The sequence below is a fragment of the Erinaceus europaeus genome, chromosome 4, assembly GCF_950295315.1.
Source record: "Erinaceus europaeus chromosome 4, mEriEur2.1, whole genome shotgun sequence".
Lineage (NCBI taxonomy): Eukaryota > Metazoa > Chordata > Mammalia > Eulipotyphla > Erinaceidae > Erinaceus > Erinaceus europaeus.
Window position 1 is genome coordinate 84,495,353 of NC_080165.1, and position 17,434 is coordinate 84,512,786.

At 36.9% G+C, this 17,434-nt stretch overlaps 1 protein-coding gene across 3 annotated transcripts in view; it reads left to right on the forward strand.

Annotated features, from left to right (window-relative positions):
• KHDRBS2 (KH RNA binding domain containing, signal transduction associated 2) overlaps positions 1–17,434 on the forward strand; it is an 829,362-nt gene that overhangs the window by 769,985 nt on the left and 41,943 nt on the right. The window contains exons 9-11 of one of the 3 annotated variants that reach the window (XR_009549510.1): positions 11,133–11,305; positions 12,555–12,684; positions 13,238–13,307. Coding sequence is in view for 2 of the 3 variants with exons in the window: in XM_060189997.1 (XP_060045980.1) it covers positions 11,133–11,230 (98 nt within the window). In the remaining variant the exon portion in view is untranslated. Of the gene's footprint in view, positions 1–11,132; positions 12,227–12,554; positions 12,685–13,237; positions 13,308–17,434 lie in introns of those variants that run through there. The other 2 variants (XM_060189997.1, XM_060189998.1) reach the window with 2 other exon arrangements.

The following is a 17,434-nucleotide window of genomic DNA, read 5'->3' on the forward strand; positions in this document are numbered from 1 at the left end:
AGATAAGAGAGAGAAAAGGGAGAAGATAAGAAGAAGAGTTGTAATTAAAGAGCAGTGCTAGGAACTTCCCAAATGTGTATCAGTGAATAAAAAATAAAAAAAAAAAAAACCCTGTTTGGTGGTATGGGGTATCCTGCTAGTAGCTGGTCCCAGGCACTGCTTACGGGGGGGGGGGGGGGGGGGCGGCGGGAAGGATGTATGCTTGAAAATTAAAAGGAAGAAAAAAGAGTTTTTTCCCCTACTCTAATTCTTAACCCAAATTAAGTTATAGACACATCCTTGGTATGACCGTTATGGCCCCTTATTGGCTGGCTTGCTAAAGGCAGAAAATCCTATTGTTTACAAGAGATGTGTCCGGAGCTCAAAGGCTAGCTGCTTCTCAATCGCCATCTTCCGGGAAACCCCGCCCTCCAGACTTTTTTAAAGGATTTCTCAAAAATGAAAACTAGCTCCAAGTCCTTTGATCCAATGAGAGCTATACTCAAGAAGTCTTTGGATCCACCCTCAGGGTCGCGGTGGACCCTGGCAACTCCCAAGAGAAAGCCCCCGAGCTAAAGTGCTCTCTCCGGGTCCTCTGCCCGCCACGCTCTGCAACCGGCAGAGGAGCCGCCTTCCCGGGAGGGCGGAGGACAATGCCGGGCGCACTCGCCTTGCCTGGCGCCGCCTGGGAATTCTGGCGCCCCGCGAGTCCGTGTCACCTTTGTTCTAATTGTTAACCCAAATTAAACTGTAATCACTTCTTTGGTGCCCCCCCCCCTTATTGACTGGCCTGCTAAAGGCAGAAAATCCTACCGTTGCCGACGATGCTATCAGAGCACTCGCTGTTAGCGATTTCTCAGGGCGCCATCTTCCCCTGGACCCCCCCCCTCCAGACTTTTTTAAAGGACTTCTCGTAAATGAAAACTAGCTCCAAGTCCTTTGATCCAATGAGAGCTATACTCAAGAAGTCTTTGGATCCACCCTTAGCGTCGCGGTGGTCCCTGGAGACTCCCAAGAGAAAGCCCCTGAGCTAAAGTTCTCTCTCCGGGTCCTCTGCCAGCTGCCCAGCAGCGCTCTGCAACCGGTGGAGGAGCCGGCTTCCCGGGCGGAGGACAATGCCCGGCGCACTCGCTTTGCCCGGCGCCGCCTGGTAAGTCTGGAGCAGCCCGCCCGCTAGTCCGTGCCACCTTTACTCTAATTCTTAACCCAAATTAAATTATAATCACCTCTTTGGTGTCAGCCCTTATTGACTGGCCTGCTAAAGGCAGAAAATCCTACCGTTTCCAGAAGATGTGATCAGAGCATACGCTGTTAGCAGCTTCTCAGTCCGCCATCTTCCCCTTCCCTCCCCGGTGCTGGTTAAGTTCTATGATCACTTCCTTTATCTCTTGGACCTCAGGCTCTAGGTCCTTTTGAGAGGTTGCCCTATATATCCCTTAAAAGCTGCTATGATGATCAACAGGATATAAGGTGCAGCCCCAAGAAAAATGTCCCAGATATATAAAAATTGTATACTGGAAAAAGAATGCAGAATTTGGAAAAGATTTTCCATGGTGGAGAGATCTCAGGAAAACAATAAGAAAGAAAAAAAAATCACAGTGCCTTAACACAATATTGCAGATACCCAAAAGGTGTGTACTTATCTAGGATGTCTTCTTGTAAATCTGCTGCTTATGTGTCCCTGTTCCGGGTGCCAGATGCCGGGATAGACTGAGGGTGCTTCTTCCCGAGCTAGTGTTCTCTGGGTTGGAGAGAACTCAACTGGAGCTGATCTAGGCTGCTGCGTGGGAGAGGGATCAGGAACTCGTGCTGCACTAACTTCGCAGGAGATACACTCTGGAACTCTCGGACCCGGAAAGCAATTTCCAAGTGTCTTTAATCAGAAGAGCAGCTGTTTTTATACTCTCCAAGTAGGGTGGAAACAGGATGTGACATAGAGAGGGTGGAGCGAAAAGTGACTGGTGGAAGATCAGGGTGTGACAAGGAGAGGATCAGGGTGTGACAAGGAGAGGGGATGGAGCAGGTGAGAATTCTACCACTAAACCACCAATGCCCTGGAGGGAGTGTGGTGCTTTATGTAAATGTAAAAGTGATTTATGTAAATAGACCAAAGCTTTGAACAAATCAATCCCTATATAGGCATATGGTTAAGCAGAAGCCAGGGGGAGCTGGCATACTACCCAACAACCAGTAACAATGGAGAGAGGGATTTCTTTAAAGTCTAGGCCCATCATGTCTGTTTGGGAATCTCAGGAGTTTCCAACTAGGGCCCCCGCTGATGGGGTGGCCTGATAGTGACTAAAGAGTCACCTTAAAGTATGCCAGTCTCTTGCCCTTATTCAGCTTTTGCAGTTCTTGCTTTGATAAGGTTAGCTTTGGAGTGACAGAACTGTAGTAGGAAGTAAGTGAGGAGGGTATCTAAGTCCAAGTAGACACTGTTTCATTAGGAACTTTATACTGACTCACTACGGACTATTGTTTATTTTTGCTTTCAGGTATATATTTTGACTAATTTAGGGATACATGTGAACATATGCTCTATCTCACAGGACCTGGTCTAATCTAGGTTTTGGGACTTTGTTAGGAAGTGAACCTCCTGGACTGGAATTAGAGAATATTTTGAAAGGAAAGGTCTCACTCTAGTAATGAGGTTGAAGTGCTGACCTTCCATGCCTGATGTCTCTGAACACAGTCTGAAGTGAAGCATGCTGAGGTGGTACTCATTGTGTTGATTAGGTTGGGATCGGTGGTTGCAATATACTTTGGTATGAATTGAGAGAAGCATGTAGGCAAGTGAGCCCCACCCTAGAGGTTCCAGGACTGGTAGAAATATAGACTCTATAGAGGAAATGGGAGGCTCCTGCTCTCTTAGGGTTTAAGGAGGCAGTAGATAGTTTTTGCTTTAATCACATTATTTGGCAATTGGGTTAACTTTGAAATATCCCTTTGTTAGGATTTGCTGTATCATACACAACATCATCATAATTTACGTCCTTTGACATTATTTAGATATAGCTGTGCCACTGATTGCTTCTGTTCTCCCTGGTCTAAGCTTTTAAGAGAGTCAACATATCAAAGGCTCAGCCTATGAATTAAAAAGACTCAGTCTGTGCTTTAAAAAGTTTGACATATTCAATCAATTTTCCCCTCTCATATTAATTAGTGATTTATATGACTACAAATTAATAGAAGTATACATAAACACCATTTCTACCACCAAAAGACCACCACCCCATTCCACCACCCCCAATCCCAGCTCCATGAAGCTGAACATCCTCCCTCACCCTTACCCCAGTGTTTTTACTTTGGTGCCCTATTCCAAATTTAGTCAAATCCTGTGTTTAGTTTTCCTTTCTTTTATTCTTTCTCAATTTCTGTTCTGGTGGCTTAAACCTTAGTCCTTGCTCATTGTAACATGTGTGCTCAATTAGGTACACCACCATCTGCCCCCAGTATTTCTGCTTTGCTATGCAAACAAACCCAACTTGAGCCTGCCTCCACCACCACCACAGTGGAGGAGATTCAGTGCTGGTTGTTTCTGTTTGTTTGTTGGGATTTTTTTTTCTCCTTCTTCTTCTCCTTTTCCTTCTTCTCCTCCTCCTTTCTTTCCTTTTTTCCTTCTTTCCTTCTTTCTTCTTTTCTTTCTTCTTTTCTTTCTTTCTTCCTTCCTTCCTTCCTTTCTTTTTTTCTTTCTTTCTTCCTTTCCCTTTCTCCTATCTGAAAAAGTAGTCAACCTGGAATGGTGAAACTTGGGCAACAACAAATCTGCATTCTCTATAAGGCTAAACTTTATAATTTATAGAGTTCTCATTTTTTAAAGATGACATTTATTTACTTCACTAACTTAAATTTTGTAATGCTGAGGCCAAATATATATTCTGTTCCCATGACATTTTTTTAACTTTATGGAGAGAAAGGGAAAATGAGAAAAAAATTATAGCATTTACCTAACTTCTGTGATACTGGGGCTTCTATGTGGCACTGGAGCTCAAATCCAGAGCTTGGTAGCATGCACTACCAAGTGATCTGTATCCTGTACCCATATTTTCTCTTGTCTACCTATTTACTTATTAATTGTCACTAGGGTTTTCTCTGGTATCCAGTGCCTGTACTACAACCCCCCTGCTTCCAACAGCCATTTTTTTCCTTTTTATTTGATAGGACAGAAAGAAATTGAGAGAGGGGGACATTAGCTGCCCTGCTTCACTGCTTCTGAAGCTTTCCTCATGCAGGTGGGGACCTGGGAGTTGAGGCTTGGTCCTTGTGTAAGGTAACATAAGCACTCAACTAGGTGGACCACTGCCTGGCTCCAGATTTCCTCATTAAAAAAATAAGATGACATTAAAACACAACTTATGGAAAATTAATGATTATTTGCTAATTATTTGAAAAATAAGGATAGTTTTTTTCAAAATTTTTTTTAAATTGTGATGATTTAATAATGATTTACAAAATTATGAGGTTACAGGAGTATAATTTCCATACTTTTACCATCACCAGAGTTCCATTTCCCTATTCCCTCTGTTGGAGACTGCAGTAGTTAGCCCAAGGTCACAGATAATGGGCTGACTATTATTTCTATAACTATTAAATATAAATATATATATATATATATATATATATATATATATATATATATATATATATGCCCATTTTTTTCCTATGGTCCTGCCTTCTATTTTTTTCTAAGTCACACCTACACCTATTGCTACTTCCAAATGCCCTTCCTTTTTTCTTCTTCTCTCTCTCGGTCATGGTGAAATTGGAGTCCAGAGCCCTCTGGTCATCTTCCCCTAAATGACCCCTCAAAGGGGTCTTTTTCCCTTCTGAGAGTTTGAACCAAAATTCTTTATGGCATGCAGCAGATGGAAGGTCAGGAGAAGTGGAATTTTTTTAGATAAAGAATATGTAGAGTTACAACAACACATCAGATATTCTGGGAATAAGTAGTTAAGAAAAACAGCATATGTGTATCTGAAAAGTGATTTTAAGTAAAGTTATATTCCTTAAAGAGATTAAAAACTTCATTACTACTCAGTCACTCAGAGTCAGGATGAATTTTAAACAATTGTAATTCTCTTAAATGAGTGAAAAATCAGATACTTGTGGGTTATAATATTAGAGATTTATTTATCCCCCTTACTTGTAGTTTCTCATATGTGTATATCATATGCCAAACATGAATAACATGAACTTCCTTAAAAAATATTTTTATTTATCATTATATAGAGATAGAGAGAAATTGAAGGGGGAGATAAAGAGGGAAAGAGACACCTGCAGACCTTCTTGACCATTTGTGATGCTTCCTCTCTGCAGTTGGGGACCAGGTGCTTGAATCAGGATCCTTGAACACTGTAATGTGTGTGCTTAACCAGGTGTACCACCACTTGGCTGAGCTTTCTTTTTTTTAGTGGTGAGTTAAAACTCTTCTAAAACAAACTAACAAGAAACCCTTTTCTGACCTCAGAAATATAAACTACTAGCTATATATAGGCCTAGCAAAGTGTGACCATTCTGTGACTTCATTAATTTCCATTGTATCTTATATCCCTTCTTATCTCTAAAATTAATTTACTTAGAAAGTAGCAGATTAAACCTACTTCCAGAAAGATCAACACTAAAAGTTTACTTTCCAGAGATTTATATAATGCTAATTTTTCCTATGCTTTATTCTTCCACCTCCAGATTTGATGTTCATATTATTTATGGAACAGAAAGAGAGCAACATTTTGAATTTTTGAAAATCATCCAGCTTTTTCTTTCCCATTTTGAAAGTTCCCTAAAATGTCCAGAGAGCACTCTGAGAAACACACCATCTAGCAGGTACAATTCTGCTAAGAGCAGAGTACTTGAGATGTGAAACCTCTAAAGTTACTAGAGTAATACTTAATTGTAGAAAATTATCTGGATAATTTCTGTACCTTTCTCAAAGTGAAGTGTTCTTCAGTGATTCTTGTTAGCATATAATGAAGATGGACTCTATAGCATGCTTAAAAACCTGAATTAACTGAAAAAAAAACAACCCTCAGTCTAAGATTATAAAAAAGCTGAGAACAGAATTTGGCTATTGTTTAAAGAAAATACTGATGAATTTCAGAGTATGCCTTAATTCTCATTATTGATAATATTTCTGAATAGGAGTCCTGTTTTAGGTGTTTTGTATAACTGATCTAAAAATTTCTTATTTGGATATCATTTACCTATTTGTAGCTTGAAAACAATCATGATATTCTCTCTGTGTGTCTGACACTATAGAAGGTATCTTTTTTCATAGATGTTTTAGAAACCAGATCAGATGATGCAAAAGCATTAGCAAGAAAAGAAAGTGAATTATTTTAATAGGCTAAATAGTACCTGTATTATTAATTATACTGCAAATTATTTTTAGATAAGATGATTAAATGTGAGAGTTCAATCCTCTTCTGGTATTTCCTAGGATTTTTCTAACATCAATTATAATTATGTTCTAAGCTATGCAATTGTATGTTGGTTTTGTCCTATGATCTTCTTGAGTATTCTTAAACCAGCATATGAAAAGCTTAGTACAGTTATTGACCCATGGGACATCTTTAATGCAGAAACTAATATCTAGTGCTTAATCCCCTCCTTTTCCCCTTATTTCATAGATTACACAGTACACTGAAATTTGAATTGGGACAGGCTCTGGTTTTGAGATTTGGCATCCCACAATATGGCAGAGCAGTACTCTGCCCCAGAACCTCACTTTTCATAGAATAACAACTGAATCTGTATTGAAAAGCTTACAAAAAGTGGAATTTAATTGTTACATAATCCCTTTTTCTCATTCTCATTTCTTCATTTGATATTGCCAGATCCTCAGTTCTGTAAAGCCTTCCAGTAATTTCAACTTGGTAAAAAGTTATTTTCTGTCATTCTTGAAGGATAATTTTTATTAATTCGCTCAAGTCATATTTGTGGTCTAGCTAATACTACTCATATAACAATCATCTTGATATAGATAGTGTTTTCTTTTCTTTTTTTTTCACTTTATTTTTTTAATTGGGGAATTAATGTTTTACATTCAACAGTAAGTACAATGCTTTGTACATGCATAACATTCCCCAGTTTCCCGTATAACAATACAACCCCCACTAGGTTCTCTGAATCCTTCTTGGACCTGTATTTTCCCCACCCACCCACCCCAGAGTCTTTTACTTTGGTGCGATACGCCAATTCCATTTCAGGTTCTACTTGTGTTTTTTTTTTCTGATCTTGTTTTTCAACTTTGGCCTGATAGTGAGACCCAACATATCCGTCCAAAAAGATCTGTGTACACATATGTTCTTGGCAGCACAATTTGTAATAGCCAAAACCTGGAAGCAACCCAGGTGTCCAACAACAGATGAGTGGCTGAGAAGTTGTGGTCTATATACACAATGGAATACTACTCAGCTGTAAAAAATGGTGACTTCACCGTTTTCAGCCAATCTTGGATGGACCTTGAAAAAATCATGTTGAGTGAAATAAGTCAGAAACAGTGTTTTATTTTCTTTATGATTTTCCAAAAGGACAGAAATTATCTCTAAACTTCACTGTTGTGACGATATTTTAAAATCTCATCCTAGATGACATTATATGAATAGAGGCACTTTGCCAAGACTACGAAGTGTATATTACATCCAGAAATATGTTAAATATAATTGTTTGCTGAGTATCAGAGTCTCAGGAAGATAGATTAATTGTAATTCCATACCTAGATCTTTACAATTATATTTTAGAGATTACCCATCATGAGAATTTCATTCTCCCTTACATTTTTTTTACATTAGTTCGTTCATTCATCCTTTTATTTACACAGTCTTTTGTTGCATTCACTTCTACCAGCACTGTGTTTATTCTAGGCACTAGGCTTTAGCAGTATACAATGAGACTCCTGTTTGAGTATTGTTCAGCACTTAAGAAATCAAAGGGTTTAGTCTATTAACTAGCTTCCCTAGAGCTTTAGTTCCAGGTAAAGTCAAATCAACAAGTTATTAAACACTTATATGTTCTGTGGTAAATCCCAAAGATCACTGAAATTTAAAATTCTAACAAACAAGCTATTATATGTGGTAGATATTGCTATTATTCTGTATGTGAATGTTTTGCAATTTTTATACAACCTATCAAGAATATTCTGCATCTGAGAAATTATCTACAACATCCATTCTTCATGAAAATTGCAATTTTTATACAACCTATCAAGAATATTCTGCATCTGAGAAATTATCTACAATATCCATTCTTCATGAAAACTTAAACCCTATGTAATCTCAGTGCATAAACCTTGTAGGCTTCAACTCATGGGTCTCTAGCACTCTGTAAAACAAATGAAGTAATAGTTAGTCTTTTTAATTTTACTAATACTTTTTTTGCTTACCAGAGTACTGCTCAGCTCTGGCCTATACATTGTGCTGGGGATTGACACGTGGGCCTCAGAACATCAGGGATGAAAGTCTTTTTCATAGTCATTATGATATTTCCCCTGCACATTAATTCCATTTTTAAGAAATAATAATTAAATGGAGGGGTATTTTTTCCTACTAGAGGACAAGCATGTTGGTATAGCCTTGATTATTCACTGATAATGTGCAAAAATCACAGTCCATAAGCCTGAGAAGGCACTGTTTCCCCTTTTAATATACCAAAGACAGTTTTATTTATTTCATATATATATATGTGTGTGTGTGTTTGTGTGTGTATATGTATGTATGTATATGTGTGTGTATATATGTATGTATGTATATATATATATATATATATATATATATATATATATACATATACACATATATATTTGCTTACTTTCTGTCTGGAGAAAAAAAATCAGAGTATACTGAGAGTGGTGGAATAGTATAGCAAAAACAAGCAAACAAAAAAAACCCTAAAACCAGGATGCAGGGCAGGAGCCTTCACATTTTTTTCTTAAAATTCCCAGAATAAATATTTATGACTCTGTAGACAGTATGTTCACTATCACAATTATTCAGATTTTCATTGCTAGAGTGAAAGAAATAATAGATAATATTTTAACAAATAAACATGTTTGTATTTCAGTAAGTCTATTTATCAAACCAGGCAGATGATCAAATTTGTCTCAGAAGCCAGAGTGTGTCAACCTCTGATCTAGATAGATCTGTTGTTTATTATGTGTAATCTAGGGGTATTTTTTGTTTGTTTTTTCTTTTCCTTGTCTTTCTGAGCTAATGTATAGGTATGTTGTCATGGCCACTTCAGTTTTCTGGTTGTATACACCCTCATCTGCAGTGACATGTTAATTATCACCATTGCTTTTATAATAGATGTGTATATATATTTATGCATATATACCCATATATGTGTACATGGATTATAAACATAAATATGAGTTGTTAATATATTCAAATGAATATTCATATATAATATACATAGGAACATGTAACTTGGTAGTAATCTTATTGCTTATGTCAATATTTTTTTCTACCATAGTTCTATGAATTAAACAGCCTCTCTGTTGAAGAGTTGAATCCTGACTAAAAAACCCAGATAACCTGGCAGAATTCCCCTTCTGAGAGCATAAGCATTACAATAGCTACTTTCCACTGCACTCAAAAGCTTGTTAACTTACCTCTTGGTTTTTGCCTAGGTTATAAAATATTGAGGTTACTAACATATTTTATTTTCCAACTTGTTTATTTGGGAAAAAAATGATATGAGATATTTTATCTTTCTCTTTCCCTCTCTCTCCCTTTCTTTCTTTCTTTCTTTCTTTCTTCCTTCCTTTCTTTCTTTCTTTCTTTCTTTTTCTTTCTTTTTCTTTTTTCCCCACCAAGGTTATTGCTGGCTATATACCTACACTATGAAACTATGAATCTCCTGGTGGCTATCCCTCCCTTTTTTATCTAGTTTATTCAATAAGAGAGTGAGATATTGAGATGGGAGATGGGGAGAAAGATAGACACCTGTAGACCTGCTTCACCACTAGTGAAGCACCCTCACTGCAGGTGGAGAGCAGGGGCTCGAAGCCCAGTCCTTGTGCATGGCACTATATGTGCTTAACCAAGTATGCCATTGTCTGGCCCTCCTGAGATATTTTCTTTACTGATTTTGCTGTTTACAATCTCATTATGTTTAGGGAAGTTCAGCACAATGGATTCCAACTCGGAGGCCATATAAAAATCAACTAGGAGAGCAGTGAAAAAAATACCAAATCTTAAATCACAACCTGTAGAGAGTTTAATTGTTGTTGTACAACGGGCCGCAGAGAAGAGAGAGAGGGCATCCAGAGCGAAGAGGAAACACAAATCTTTATTTGCGCTGGCACCTCAGAGTTGGGTGCTAGAGAGGCAGGTTGGGCCATGTGGAGGTAGCGAAAATGGCTGCCTCACGCAGTAACCTTTCCTGCATCTGAACACCGAGAGAGAGGTGTGGAAGAAGAAAGGCTTTTATAGGAACAGCTTTTGCGAGAATGGGAAGGGGGAGGAGTAACCATAGCACTCCAGGATAGGATAATAACTCTCGTGAGAATGGGAGGGGGGAGCACTCCAAATATCGCGGGGATATAGACAATGCTCTGAGGGCACAACATGGCTGAACAGGCACTCCGAGAATGTCCCAACTCTCATGGGAACTAGCAGTAGCCTGATGGGACAATATGGCAGATGTGACTGCATCGGCACAATTTCCCAGCATTTAATCATTTAGATTAGGAGATAGAGAAAAGGCATAAGTATTGTTTTTTCAGTTTCCTTTTGTTTCACTTTAAGATTCCCAAATCATCTTCAAACTCATCAGAATCTAAGAACCACTGGTTCCCTATCTCCAATTCCTTTTAGAAGTTTGTGAAGAGGTTAAATGGGGGAGAGGTTTATACAGAGGTTCTTCTTTATTTTGTGGTATAGAAATTTAACATATAATAAATGTGGCCATATCCAAGGGTTTTAACTTTCTGTTCTTTGAAAAACACACAGCAAGTTTAATTTCAAGTGCTTGATTGCATTTTAAAATATGTATCTTTTAGATGGTCTTGAGCATGCCATGAAGTAAAAGGTAGTATTAGTTGTCATTACTAATACCTTTTATTTTCTCTTCCTCTGTCAATCACTAAAGCTTAAATGACTGTTTTGCATAACTATGAAGCTATGTAAATACTACTGTCTTTCTCTTGTTCATAGCCCCAGAAGAATGGGCCACAACCCGCTCCAGTCTGAAGGCACCACCTCCAAGGTCAGCCAGAGGGGGATACAGGGAGCACCCCTATGGTAGATATTGAAGGTCCTTCTCACCAGTGACCTCATTCAAAGACAATTCATAGCCTGTGGTCTCCACATAAACAGCAACAAGACAAGTAATAATCTTTTTTTTTCTATTCTAAGGATAACTGCTTATGATTACTCCCATTTCTGTATTTCCCCTTTACTGTTAGGGTGACAATGGCATTAATATTATTTTTACAATACAGACTAAAAAAAAAAAAAGACATTGACAAACATTATCTCTTAACCATTCAGTAAGATGATATTCTCTGGGGTTGTTTTCCTTTGTTGTGTGTAAACTTTTTATTATTATCATTTTCTTCTACTTCTTTTCCTTAAGAAAGAGCATGAATCTGTTAACAGATTTTGAGTCTCAATCAACTAGCAAAAACTTTGTTTTGCGTTGCTAACAGACTGTAATATGATTTTTGAACTAGGTGATAATGAAGTTGTAGATAAGATGTTTTGACCTGTCTTTTAATATCTGTCAGTTAGATGAAGATGTTTGATATTAAGTTTGTAAATTTAATTTTAAATGCTGTTTTAATGGGATTGAAAATAAGCAGCTACTGTCTGTACGTAGCTAACTGAATTTGTTCAGTGTTTTAACCTGTATTTGTTAAAAAAGAAAAAAAAAACATAAAGTTCCATGTGTAAGCTTCTCTAAATAGGAAACCAGAATTTGTCAAATATGTTTGCCATAATTTGTCAATAAAGCTGAAAAATTTTGTAAAAACTAAATTTGGAATTACTTGTTTTCTAGCTTTAAATGCCTGCTTTATTTCTTCTTCAAGAGATGCCTAAAATGTTTTCTATTTAAAAATTACAAAAATGAACCCAAGTCTGTTTTAAGATATTTGTGTAATACTTAAAATGTCTTAATAACTTATTGTTGTTAAATAATTTAAAAGTTAACAAACTAAACTGTTACATGAATCATGGTTAGTAAACACTAATGTATAACATGTTAATGGAAAAAATGGATTTAGAATAATAAATGGATTTTAAACTATCCTCTAAGCTTTATCTTGCTAAACACAAATTCTTATTGACTTGTTTGCATTAGCATGTCTCTCCTGAGAAAGAGTAATGGAGTATAAAGAGGTAAGATTACCACTTACCACTGTCTAAATGCCTAGTTCTTCAACCTTTGAGTTTCCCCGCACATTAAATATCCCATCCAACATGTAAGCATTGCGTAGATTCACTTTGTTTTCACTCAGAAGAGTGCGTGGACTTCATTTGCGTAGTTTATAAAAGTTTGTTTTGACAAAAAAAATCATCAGTGTCACTGGCCAGTTGTTGCTATTCAACCTCAAAAACTTTATTTGTAATTTTCAGTGCTAAATATCACCGCCCTTGAAGGCAGTTTAGAGGGCTGATTATTTCTTTTGAGACTATCAGACTTGATGGCTGATGATTATTAAGGAAATATGTCGCAGGACTCAAAGGATGACTAAACGTTAAACAGGTAACACTAATAGTAACTCTGTAATTTTGCCTATGAAACAGTAATGTTAAATATTCTCAGTTATTAAGTTCCTGATAGTTAAAAAAGTAAACCTACAAAAATATAACAAATAGGACTATAGGTTATTAAAACAACTAATTAACATTAACTAGAGACATCAAAATTATTTTACAAATATATAACCCTCAAGGTAATAAACAGAACTAAAATTAATAATAACAGTAATGCAACTCTTGATAACATCAAACGTAAGCTAAATTTTGATGGAAAAAAGAAAGTGAAAAACTTGATGATAGGGATGAATGCCAAAATTGTTAATCTGTTAAGTACAGGTTTTTTTGTTTATGGTGGCTTTTATCGATGTGATTGGTTTACTTTTTTGCTGCTAACCAGTTTAGGCATATTGCTGTTCAGTTTTTGCAGCTGGAGTTGCATGCTAATAGTTCTATGAAGTGTGTGTCTGTCATCAGTTAAAACTGTAAATATTTACCTTTCACAAAATTCTGTTGAGCTATATTTAAATTTCTCTTTCTATTTTTTCTTACTATTGCAGGTACCCACACACACACAAAAAAAATGAGTTCATAATTGAATAACAGATGGAATGGGCTGAGAAGTAAGAGGTAAGCTTATTTTTATCTACCCTGAAAAAGACAGATAAACTTTCCCAACATAAAAACTATGGCAGTGCACTGAAATACTAACTACCTCATTTTTTTAAAATTTATTTTCTTTTGTTGCCCTTGTTTTTTTTATTGTTGGAGTTAATGGTGTCCTCGTTGTTGGATAGGACAGAGAGAAATATAGAGAGGAGGGGAAGACAGAGAGGGGGAGAGAAAGACAGACACCTGCAGACCTGTCTCACTGCCTGTGAAGCCACTCCCCTGCAGGTGGGGATCCAGGGGCTGGAACCAAGATCCTTATGCAGGTCCTTGTGCTTTGCGCCACCTGTGCTTAACCCACTGTGCTACTGACTCCCACTAAATACCTTTTGTTGAAACACTGAAAAGGTTTAAATTTGTTGTCAAGGAACTGAGTTATTTTTATTTTCTTTGAAATAAAGTGGTCTCACTTGGTATTTACCTGGCAAAACTTTCTGAGCTTATTCAAAAGTTTGTCAAATGAAACTTAAATTGGTAGTTAACCTTCAGCCTTTTACTTAACTGTTAACTACTATCTATATTATATATTTTCTCTTCTAAATTCTACAAAGAAAATTAAAGCTTATACTCTAAAGATATTAAGAAAAAAACAAACAAACATGGTAACTTGTAAATGAGATGGAAGAGAGGGGAATGGAAACTCCATAAGCTACCGTCACCAATCCCTTGTCAAGAAGATAACATTAATTAACTTCATTTATTTGGTAAAATAATAACTAAATAGTCCAATTATTTTCTGCATTTACTCTACTAAATTTATCAAACACTTTCTTTTTTCTTTTTAGCTAGTCAGCAAATATTTACTGAGTAGAAACACTATTTTAAATGATTTGATTTCTGAAGCAGGCAAGTTCTGGCTGAAAATAATGCAAGGTCAGTTATAAAATCTACAGACTGACTACCACTAAGAATTGAAATAGTTTTGCTGTTTTGCCACTGTTTGAAACTTTTCCTTCTGGGGAAGTTCTCTTTTTGCTAAAAAAAAAAAAAAAACAAACTATAACACACCTTAGTTTTAATGAAATACAGTATTGTAATGAAATACAGGTTTGTGAGAACCTGGAAATATTTTTGCTTCTGGAGGCATAACAAAGACTGAGGGAACCATTTAGTGAAAGGGTAGCCTGTTTATTGATGAGGGAAGGAGCGCCACCTATCGAACAGAATGGGTTGTGGATCATTATTAAATCAGTTAAAGAAAAAAAAAAAAAAAAAGAGGACCCATAAGGGCACAGAGCAAATGCAAAACCTGCAGAAGTGGGATCCAGTCAGGTCTTGGAGTCCCAGAGTTCAATTTTTTAACCTTCATGGAAAACAAAAGGAAAGATACTCTAGGTTAGATTTAAGGAAAGAGAGCACTTCTATGAAACTATTTCAAGGAATTAAGGGAAACCCTATCCAGTAAATTTTATAGTCACTGCCTTTTTATCTGAGATACTTTTCCATAAAATTCAAACTGTCTAAATGACTATTTAGCACCTTTAATATTTAACCTAGTCAAATCTCCCTGTAAAAACAGAATCAAATAGTATTAAAATTAACAGAGAATGCAATTTGGTTGTCTTACTTATCAGTAATACCTATATCTAATTTGGCTCTTAAAATTTTGCTTTTGGGAACTGGTGAAATAGCTAACAAGGATATCAAAATACATTGTCATGTGTTTATTCCTGGTTAAAGCCTGACTCCACTTATTTGGAGGAAGTTTAGTGCCCTGGTTTCTTTGCCTCATTCTTGGTGTCTCTATCTGAAAAAGTCAGCGTGGAGCAGAGAAGTCCCTGTGATGATTTTTTTAAAAGCAGTTTTCTTACATTTGCTCTTTTTTTAATAAGCCAACAGGTGAAAGTATATCTATTTCATATATATAAATTCGCCTCCATGGTTAGTGCTAGGACCCAGTGCTGGCACTACAAATCCACTGCTCCTGGTAACCTTTTTTTCTTTTCTCATTTTATTGGATAGAACAGAGACAAGTTGAGAGAGGAGAGTAGGATAGAGAGGGAGAGGGAAAGATAGTCAGTCACCCGAAGACCTGCTTCATAGCTTGTGAAGCGATCCTCCTGCAAGTGGGCAGCCAGAGGCTCAAACTGGGATCCTTGCAAGGGTCCTTGCACTTGGTTCTATGTGTACTTAACCCATATAAATCTTTATGTAATTGACAGAGACAGCAAGATATTGAAAGGGAAAGGAGAGATAGAGGGGAAGTGAGACAGAGAAACCTGTAGACCTGCTTTACCACTCGTGAAGCTTCCTGCCTGCAGGTAGGGACTGGGGGCTTGAACCTGGGTCCTTGCACATTGTAATATGTGCACTCAACTAGGTGCACCACCACCCAGCCCATATTTTCTTCTTTGATTTTTTTTTTTACAGATAATTATTTTGATCTTGTTCAGCAATGAAAAAGATATCAGTCACAATTTGCTATGGAGATATGTTAATGCATTCTGTATCCACTGTAATTATTTTATTTTTATTGTTTATTTTTTAACCTGTAGCTTTTTCACTTTCAGTCTAGATTTTTTAATACATTAACTCTAGGCAGGGCTATCATGGCAGAAAGAACCAGTGCTGAGCAATAAAACAATAGACTTGCCTGTTGGCTTTAAGCATTATGAAACTCAAAATCAATGCTTTATGAGAAAGGAAAATTTGAAGTTTAAAATTTTGAATTTTGAGTTACATAGGCCACATGGCCTTTATACACAGAAAATTTTTGTATTAAAAATAGATTTAGGAAGTCGGGTGGTAGCACAACAGGTTAAGCGCACATGGCTCAAGGACCAGTGTAAGAATCCTGGTTCGATACCCTATGGTTTTGTTAATTAATACGTTCTTGAATAAAAAAAGAAAAGAAAAGAAAAACAACAAGAAAAGAATCCTGGTTCGAGCCCCAGGCTCCCCACCTGCAGGGGAGTCACTTCACAGCCAATGAAGCAGGTCTGAAGGTGTCTATCTTTCTCTCCCCCTCTCTGTTATCCCCTCCTCTCTATATTTCTCTCTGTCCTATCCAACAATGATGACATCAGTAGCAACAACAATAATAACTACAACAATAAAACAACAAGGACAACAAAAAGGAATAAATAAATAAAGTAGATTTAAAAGATTCCCAAACAAAAACAAAGTTAAAATGATATACATGTATCTATGAAAACCTGTATACAAGGACAAGATAGTTTATTCATTATAAGAAGAAAGTTCAAGATGCAGAAATATCTAAGACTATAGTATAGGATATGTTTTTAAAAAAATATTCTATTTATTAACAAGAAAGATAGGAGGGAGAGAGAAAGAGAACCAGACATCACTCTGGTACATGTGCTCCAGGGATTGAACCTGGGACCTTCTGCTTAAGAGACCATTGCTTTACCTACTGCACCACCTCCCAGAGCACACTTGTATAGGATGTTACTGTAACCTGTGCATGAGTTCTCATCTTATCAATTATCCAATAAAGCCTTCAAATAAGTTTGGAACATAGTAGCTTAAATGGACTCTGGAGAGGTAGCAAGCTTTGCTGAGTGTCCCTGAACACTCAGTGTACCAGATACAGTGCTACAGAAGTGGCTACAGAACATTTCCTCATGTTGAGAAGTGTAGAAGCAGATGTGGTAGAAAGGGACACACACACACACACACACACACACACACACACACACACACACACACACACACACACAGAGTCACCTCTGTAGAAAGGCAGGGAGTGTGCAATAGCATCGCCATGCACTTATACAACTGTGGTGCAGATGTTCCAGTGGATGCAATCGAATCAGGAAAGGTCAGAATAACTGCTGTGCCCTGTCACCAAACACTTTAGAACATACATCTGTTCAGATAATGACCTGACTCTTGATATACCTATAACTGGGGACTCATCAAAATACCGGTGGCCACTAATCTTGGGCACCAATCAACCTATTTTAAATTTAGTAATTATTTTAATAAGTTTCAATTATTTGTACCTACTACTATTTATCCAACACATTTTTACTATATTTAGTTATGCTTAAGTCAGAATAAATTTGATGTCATTGAAGATAGCAGACACTTTCAGGCCTTATTTCTACTATGTATATAATTTTCAC